Raw genomic sequence first — 9,481 nt, forward strand, 5'->3', positions numbered from 1 at the left:
ACTTTACACACATTGTGCGAGATCGTGTCGGCACAAATGTCCTACCATTCAGTGTTTCCCTTGTTCTCCAGAGTAAAATGATACCTCACACGATATATATCTGTAACATCGGGGCCAGTGCCCTGCCGCGTTGGGGCATGGAAGGCTTAACAGGGAACCAATTGCTCTGGCTAGCTTTGCCCTACTTTGGGCAATGCAGAGCCCAAGAACATGCAGAGCTAAAAGGAACACCCAAGTAAAAATAGTTTAGTGTTTTGCAAGGAATTTGATTGAACTGAAATACTAGAGATCTGAGACCGCTGAGGACTACAGGTCATAATTAGTAATTTGGAAAAGTTGGACAGTAGATCTAGATTGGCCATAAAATGCACTAAACAGTGAACTAGCTGAGTTAGGGCATTCGAGCAATTAATACGGCATCTTCCAGGTAGAGTAATGCAGGAAGGGGAATGCCCTCAGTCCTGGGAATGTTGTGACTTCTTAACTATGTGTGAACTAAGATGGTTAGTGTATAGGATGAATAGCAGTGGGGCGAGCAAGCAACATTGGCTAAACCGGACCCTGCCTTTCGTGTTTGTACGTAGAGATTAATTCACTAATTCACAAGGGCCTCGTCTAACCCAGACTATGTTAGGAGTTGCCACAGTTTTGCCCAGGTAACTGTCAAATGCAATGGACAAGCCCATAAATGCCAAATAAAAGGAGGACCGTTTTGCAATTGTATATTTGCCTATTACAAAATTTAAATCCCAACATTGTTTAACTGTGCCAATACCAGCAAGAAAACCGTACTGGAAGGCATGTAGAATATTAAAGTCAATGACCAAATCTCGTATCCCTTTATAAAAGGATTCTAGCAAGAATGTTTGCAGTGCTATCTATCCATCATCTACAAGAGGCAGCAGAAGTGCAATTTCGAGCGATCGTCTTTTTTTAAAAGAATTAGGACTATGACTGAGCTTACCCAAGACCCATGAATAGTGGAATGGGTCAGGATGATGAAGAGAAGCCTATAGATTCAACTACATTTTATTAAGTCTACTAGGAAGCTCTCAGGTCCAGGACTTTACCCCCCTGGAACTCTGTTGAATGGCCAAAGTGACTTCCTGTACAGTAGCCTGGATGAACATGGGCAGAGTCTCACATTCAGGCTTTAAAAGATTAGAGTTAGGAGCAAAACGTCTCAGAATAAGGAGTCATATGCCTCATTTATGGGAAAGCTAGTGCAGGATAGCTTCTGATAGAGAGTGCGCATATTGGAGAAGGCCACCCAAAACGATTCTGTCTTTAGTGCATACTGTGTGCGTGAGCGCTTCCTATTGTTGGGCGATTTAGATTCACCTGCGTGCCATCGCTGTTTTTAGATTGCTTCCACATGGTGGCTACCACAACTGGGTCTCGGTTTCTCAGCTAAAGCTCTGCACAGAGAGCGGTTTAGGGGAGAGCATTCATGTTCAAACCATATAAGGGCCCGAGACGCTGATCTATTAGTTTTACAAAGGAGACTGTCTAATCTTTGCAATTAGGGCCACAAAAGAGCCAACTATAGCCCCTTGATCAGTAGCCTCAGCCAGGCATTCCATAACTAGCTCAAGGTTTTGTGTTGCTATTTTCTCCAGAAAAAGAGGGTCTGTCACTTTCCAGCACAGTCTAAGATTGTCAGTGTTTGTTAATAAATTTGTGAGGGAAACTACAATTTTAAAATCCTCGTGGGATGGAACTGTAAGTGATAACTAGGTTGTGATCCCCACAATTGTTGATTACTGTGCAATGGGACAGAAAAAAATGAGGTTGCAGGAAGCGAAAATAAAAATCACAGTGACTATTCCTGCCCCTAAAGGTTGGTATGTCCAGTGTATTGTTCCTTGCCACTTCAATTGTGTTGAACGATGCAACAATAACTTTCCAGCCCTTTATCTCTCACATCCCCTACCAGTCCGCTTTCAGGGACACTGCAGTTATAAACATTGGGTAATTTAGCATTCAAGTCATCACCCAAATACAATTGCTGTCCCTTGTTGGTTACTCCGTCCATAAGAGAGATGTATTAAAAAAGGCTAGATTGTCTTTGGTTGAGCGTCTTAAAAGTCATTATTATAAAAATGTACTAGGATGTAAGGACAGGGCCCCTTGAATTAGACCACTTGAAAGGCATTCCAGGTACATTGAGATCCTCTTCATGGCCACCTGACCGTAGGTAAATCCAAATGGTCAAACGCCTGCTTCCACCTCCATCTACCCCCTGAGACACACCCTGTCATGATTGAATAGCTGGACAACTGAAGCAGAAGAACGTTTTTAAGGATACTGGATTGACATCCCCAAGCCTTTTGTATTAGCACAATATGAAACGTTTTTACAAACAGTTGCCAGTCAGGTAGCTCCAGCTTATTACATAGACCTGAGATAATCTCAAAAATTCGTAGAGGGATTTAAATGATTACTGTGAGGCCCAATAGCTCTTGATGTTTTACGAGCTTGCATTTATCCTTGGCTTGTATACTCTGGTTCTCCGGTGTAGCTGTAGTCAATGAATCAGCAGGAGGCTGGTTCCTGGTTGGGAGGTATATAGTATGGGTAGCATGTGGGAAGCCTGTGCAAGTTTAGATAGGCACATCCTGCCAGTAAACCTCACTGCAGTGAGAAAGCAGGACAAATCTGTTGGAGCAAACCAGGCCTTGGAACGGTTGGATCGGAAAATCAAGTTGTTTTGTAAGAAGTATCATGGGATAGTGTAACAATGTCGGAACTAGTAATCGATCGTTCTGATAGCAAGGGCTACATGGAGTACTTACTACTGAGTGTAAACATTGGTTTGGACTAGGTGGTTTCAATTAATGCAACACAGGAAGGCGTTTCCTCATGCATCGACAAGTTTAGGAAAAATTGAATTTGTTTCACATCAACCATTAAAAAGTAAAATCAGCAAATTAACATCAAGTATGCTTGTAGGTCAAGGAGCTAAATTAAATACTGGCAGCTAAATTCAAGTCTTAGGTTAAGACAAGTATTATCCTCACATCAGGGTAATACTAAACACAATTTGGGTAGTTATAGGAGTGAGCGTTTAGCAGTTGTATACACCTTAGTAGAAAAACAATTTTAGTAGACTTAACTATTTACAAAAGCTAGCTACTCCATCAGCATTCCAAGGATAGATTAACAGAATGAAATGGGTTTCCAGGCTCCTACGGATTTTTGACTGTCTTTATTTCTATAAATTCTCAAATACAAATGGTGTAGCTGTGCAGAAAAAAAATCTTGTAAAAAGCAGGGCAGGTTTAATTGCACCATACAACTATATAGATACAAAAACATTCAAATAAGAGGCCACATGGGAATGAATTACTCCCATGGGTGGTCCAAGAGCCAACTTATCAGGGAAATATAATTCATGCACAGGGTAAGTTTTTTGTAGACATGAAACGTAATTAACTAAATCTAAGCACAGCTTCTCTGTATTTCAGTTAGCCGTGAAGCAGAACACCACGAACAACATCACTGACAAGAAAAACACCACGTTTTGGATTTGGGTCACTATAATGCCTTAAGGGGTAAAAAGGGGATGGTCATAACCATGACTGAACCATTAAAAAATAGTTGAAGTAAACAAGTGCACAGGGAATTAATGGAAGACCCCCTTTTTTTTTAAAGTTGAAATGGGTTGAGGCAAAGTTAGCAAGACCGTGTTAGTCGCGGATGCTGTATGACATTTGTTAGCGGACATTGTAAGCTGAAGAAATATTTTTGGAGATTTGATAGTTTATAAGAGAAATGTGTTATATATTCTGCGACAGTTCCGTTTCTAATCTCATTCAATTTTATCAAATGCTATTCAAGCTGCACACATACAAGACAGAAGATGGCAGGGTTACAAGCTTTAAGTTATATTGGAAAGCAAGTATAAAGAGCTTCAGTTGCACAGACCTGCCTTTATCAGGAGCAACACTGGACTGTTCTTTTTAACAAATGACGTTTAGAAGTTCACAGAATAGACAATCATGCAGGCTGTTTGAGACATAATACTGGTCTCCATTTAATTGGCTTACAAAATCCATCCTTACGCTCTAGGAAGTGAAACAATATATCCAAACTAAAATGGTATCCAAAACAGTAACCAACACAATGCTAAAATGTGCACATTAATGTTTACTTATTCAATTTAAAATTAGGACGGAGTAAAGTTTGCAATATGCTGAAGTAATCTTGCTCACTTTTGCTTTACACTCGTTACCGAAATTTAGCTGTTGTACCACCTCGCGCAATTACACATCAGTTGTGGCAAAAATGTGCTATGGAACAGTCAGAAGGAGTGTGCCTATAGTTTGCAGTGTTTAGCACGAAAGGAGACTTCGTATCTAGAAGGACTGTAGACCAAGATGCATTTCAAAATAAAATACAGCATCAAATACTGGTTTCACATTTCAGGCAATTGCATGTATTTCCAACATTTTGCAAAAACAAAGGACGCAAATTACGCACACCCCTACTTAACATCCAGCACTTTAGACATTCTTTAGACTACGGAAAACATCCACTTCCCCTTTTAACAGCCCACTAACTGTACCTTCAGGTAAAGTCTCCATCTCAATAACTAGTTCGCGAACTCGCAGCGGACTGCATACTAAGTATGACAACACTGAAGCAAGTACCTGCATAAAACCCACTCTTCAGAAGGCCAACTGTTTGGAAAACAAAACGTCCCTCAAGTTTCGGTGTAAAAATATCACAGTTCATTTGTTCCAACTAATATTTCTCACTGCAAGCTAAAGCAGCCCAGAAGTACACAATCTGATAGTGTAAACAGTTGTGAAATAAAAATTCATCAACTTCTGATTATCATCCAATACACAGCCATATAACAAGGGTTCAGATTACAAGCAGCACGTTTCTACATATTGAAAATAAAAGTTGCAAATTAAGCTTCACACACTCCCGTCCCCCCAGCTGTAATTTCCGGCAGGTCAAACATACCAAAATTTAACAAGGGAAAAATTCACAGTAAATGACAAGACATGCAGATTTTGGTGTGGTAAGCACCAAAGACTTCACCATCTATGTCCCATTTTGTGGGGAGGGGGGAGAATAACCTATTTGGTGCTACTTCACACATGATAAATTTCAGAAACCTATTGTGTTCTCATTTCAGTGGCATTAGATATACATTGCATCCATTCGAGGGTAGACCGTAATTGATAGATATGTATGCATAAATATAGATAAATAAAAGTGAATACACGACAGCTGATACTTCAAAAAGCACTGAAGAAAAGGTTCATCCAATACACCCAGAGTGAGAACGGTTTCTTGCTGCAACGGGAATACCCACCTTTCTCAATAGAAAAATACTGTTCTAGAATCAATTGTGCTTTCCCCGTTGAACCGTGAAAAATTGATTCACAGCATACGGCAAGCATTATTTGGACTACTAACAAACTTTCTAGGCAATTCAACGGGTGGCAAGTTAGAACCAGGCCAGTCTTAAACAAATCATTGGACTATAATGGGCTCTCGAGAAAAAAAAAAAACACCTCAAGCAATCATCTCCCAGATACATACCCTTCGAGCCAACAGCAAACCAGTGCAATAGGAGGCAGCATAGTTGGTGAGTCCAACCTTCACACCATACTTGGGAAGTTCATGCGAATAGGCTGCAGCAACGATCATATCTCCTTCAATCCTGGCATATGCAACCTAGATGAATGGAATAAGATTGAAAAACAGACATCAAATTAATAGACGAACAAGAAATCAATGCATTTAGGCGGTCGCTCAATTGAAGTTATATTTTTAAAGCAAAGATGAGTAAACAGGCTGGTTGGTAGAGTAGGATTTACCCATGATTTTAACACCATGAATCCTTACATTAAAATAACTTGGGGCGCTGTGACTACAATGTTCTCTAGTAGAGATAGCAACTCTGCAAAGCATGGAAAATTTTAGCCACTGTTTAACATAAAATTGATAGTTTCTATGTATCCCTTCTGACAGCAGGATTTAATTTGTTTACAAAAATTCACATTTAAAAGTGAACACAGCTAATGGCAAAAACGAGGAAACCAGATCAAATAGATAGGAATCCAGTTAATTGGTTGCAAATCAAACATTCAGAAAAATAGGTAAATGCAAGCTTACACGAGGGCCTAAAACAGGAATGGGAGTTAGAGGGGGAGAACTAGTGTCCCTTTCCATAGGGACCATTAAGCCCCAAGTGTGCACCACATTAATAACGATACCACGGCTTGTTGTGTATATGGGGAGATAAATGGCATCTATTATGAGTTGTCAGAGTAACATGCAGATTTTGGTGCAGCATGCACCAATGTAAGCATGGTACATTAAATGCTATACACTTTTCCCAGTTACATTTTGGCAGGTTTGAAATGTCAAAAGTTAACAGGTTCGATATTAAACACACCTGGTAATTACCGGATGTGATAACACCAAACTAGTAATTCCGATCCTTGCACTAACTGGTTTACATAACGGTCGGAAAACACGAAACCACTCTACATCAGGGCCATAAAACTTCTATTTTCTTTCTAATGTGCACAGGTTTGAATTATTTAGGGAAAGTATATAGTTCATTTAAATACATGCAGATTTTTCCCCAACGTGACGAAGCAAGTTCATTAAACAAGAATGACTTTATAAAATACTTCCTCATGACCAACATACCTGGCAGATGATATCTCTGTTGGTAATGCGCACAATCATCCGGTACTTCGGAGTGTTGTACTTGTTTTTGTCCTGGATCACCAACCGTTTACGAGCATAATAATCAGTTTTGCCCTCTGTAAAGACCAATCAAAAGTTGTAGAAAAGATTTGCTAAATGCACATACAAGTGAATAAAAAGGCAGTCCTACAAACGCACCTCTCCTCCGACGGAACTTCACTTGGTACCTCTTGAAGTAGGCCTTGTTCTTGACAACTTTCACAAACCCCTGTGAAGTAGACAACATTGAGTTTTAAGTGAGAACTACAAAGAATAGCTCCAAACACTATTCTGCAATACAAACTGCAGTTTTCCGACACACCTAGTCCCCCCCCTCCCAAAAAAAAGCACTATGCACACCAAGAATAAACTTGACATATTGAGTGGTTTCTCGCGTTAAGCAAAAATTGAGAATGCACAGGAGGGGCCCCACCGCACTGGTACAGTGTTCATAAAGCCTGTGCCTGGAGGAGTATCCATTTATATAATACTACAAACATCAGCTGTCCGCTCTTTTGCTAATGTCACTCCTACAATTGGTTCACTGCACAGCGACTGACAAACTCATTTAACAAGGGCCAGCAGCCAAAGATTAGTTAATAGTCTTGCGATGCCATTAGAGAGCACAGAATACAACGCAGAGAAGAGACACCATTGAAACTAGATAAATCTACAGACTTTTCTGTTAAAAGATGAAAGCACTCGATGCCACCAGAGGATAGCTATCGCAAAATCGAATTTAAATGACCTAATGTGATATTTTTAACCCGGCCCAAACAGTCAACAAAGCACGGTCAACTGAAGAGGTTTATTTACTATTTATTGTACTCCTGGAACAGTGCTGTGAAAGGACTACACTTTTAGTAGCTTGCTGTACATCCAGAGACGTGGTGGTGGTGTGCTATGCGAGTATCTGCAGCAAGTGTGTATGTTTTGCAGTGATGCAAATACCCTGTGCCATCTAGAACGGGATTTATATAGTCGTTTAGTATTAACCACTAACATTTCGAGCGTTCTGTATGTGCATATGAGTTTACTGCAATGGTTTAACATAGCCTCTGCCACTTGTGGAAAGATATGGATTGCAGCCGCTGAACGCAGCGTTTTGTAGTCCACTGCTGAGAGCGGTCGAGTGTAAAGTTGTGTAAGCAATTAGTATCCAATTAGTATTCCTATTTTTTTAAATTTCACTTAGTGTTTGGCCTATTCAAATCAAGTGTCATAAATGTGATAATGGCGAGTTCCACTTGCGCTGTCAAGGACTCCTCGAACACGCGTGCTCAACGACCACCAACACGCCAATACACACTTGACAAAGCAAACCTATTGCAAGACTAACTGTTCTACCCAAGTATGTGTCCCAACGCCTTGAGACCATCAGGGTTGATTAGTTCGTGCTTAACAAATAACGAATTTACTTTTTCCGTGGAAAAATCCAGTACTGGTTTCCTCGTACTGCCTAAAAAGCAAGCAGAACTTCAACGACTTGGGGACGATGACAAAGCAGTTATTTGGGAGGTACCACACACTGGTAGAATAGAATGTCTAGGAGCTACACCTAAACAATACAAGCCTTACCCTTTCTATACACCGTAGGTTCTAACCACACCCCGCTACAAAACCACAGCAGGTCACAAAACAGATCTCCAGAAGCTGGGGTCCCAGAAATAGCAGTGCTAACGAATGGAGCTAGTGTAATAAACGGAGACATTTCACACCAGCTGATGCCAGCACGGACAGCAGCGCCACAGACGTGCCACTGCATCCCGATGCCAGACGGCAGAATCAGAGGCCCCGCAGTGGCATCCAGAAAGTAGTGTCCCGTCCAGCAGTTAGGTTTAGTGTCGGGCGCAGTGTACACTTCATACTGACTACCGGACTGCAGCACCACCTAGTACAAACCCAGTTCCCAACATGGCGGCGCAGCCGGCCGGCTGCCCTTTCAGTCCAGGAACTGCATCGGCCATGGAGTCACAACACACTCAAATTCATTGGTTCTTGCACACAGCACGCGCACACAATGCTCTGGACTCGGCGGCCATTAATGCCACGCTGGAAACGGCGCCGATTCTCTGCTCTCCTAATCCAACAGCATCCGCCCACTAGAGGCTGGCTACGGCCCCATCGAAGCAGCCCGGCACCCTCCCGGTACCACTGGAGGAAGGACGGTGGCACTTTACTAACCATTTTGCACTTTTCTGTCCCGTGTTGCCGAGGACAGGGGAGTCACGGCACCGACGCTGGGCCCCCGCAGCACTTGGAAAAGGCCGCGCCTCCTGCGCATGCGTGGTAAGTAGGTTAAAGCTTAGTTAACAAGAGTCATTGCTCATGAAAGAGGGTGCGCGGTCCGTATCGGCAGCCGAGTGAAAAAAAGACTGCTGCCATCTAGAGGAGGCATTGGGGAATAGCAACCCAATAATCTCCCAATGTCCAGAATGGCACTGACAGTATACATAAAGTCGTCCTTTTATCACGTCGCTTACCTCTACTACCCAATCGATTGGGTGAATATTCGAGCCAGGAGAGCCGTAAGAGATTTCGAAGAGGACGTGCAGAGGCCCAGTTGATGAAGGGCTGCCGTTCACATAGCATCCAAAGTTCCCTGTAGGCCCCGTAGTGCCCAATAGGATTGCCCAATAGGATTGCACAATGCACTTGCACTTTTCGTAGGGGAGCTCTTGGTAGGCAGGCACCCCTTAGGAAATTGCCTAGAGCACTTTCACTTTTGTATGATGAGGTAGCGCTTTTCTCTCTCCCTAAGGCC

General features: G+C 42.0%; 1 protein-coding gene across 2 annotated transcripts in view; it reads right to left on the reverse strand.

The window, feature by feature from the left end:
- Positions 1-9,160, reverse strand: part of RPL5 (ribosomal protein L5) — a 33,875-nt gene extending 24,715 nt beyond the window's left edge. Inside the window, exons 1-4 of one of the 2 annotated variants that reach the window (XM_086953927.1) lie at positions 8,902-9,160; positions 6,877-6,946; positions 6,679-6,794; positions 5,560-5,694 (exon numbers count right to left, since the gene is read on the reverse strand). In XM_086953927.1, coding sequence (XP_086810053.1) covers positions 5,560-5,694; positions 6,679-6,794; positions 6,877-6,946; positions 8,902-8,904 — 324 coding nt within the window. In that variant the 5' untranslated portion in view covers positions 8,905-9,160. Of the gene's footprint in view, positions 1-5,559; positions 5,695-6,678; positions 6,795-6,876; positions 6,980-8,901 lie in introns of those variants that run through there. The other variant, XM_086953928.1, reaches the window with a different exon arrangement.
- Between the last annotated feature and the right edge of the window lie 321 nt (positions 9,161-9,481).

Source organism: Lissotriton vulgaris, chromosome 1_1, assembly GCF_964263255.1.
Source record: "Lissotriton vulgaris chromosome 1_1, aLisVul1.2, whole genome shotgun sequence".
Lineage (NCBI taxonomy): Eukaryota > Metazoa > Chordata > Amphibia > Caudata > Salamandridae > Lissotriton > Lissotriton vulgaris.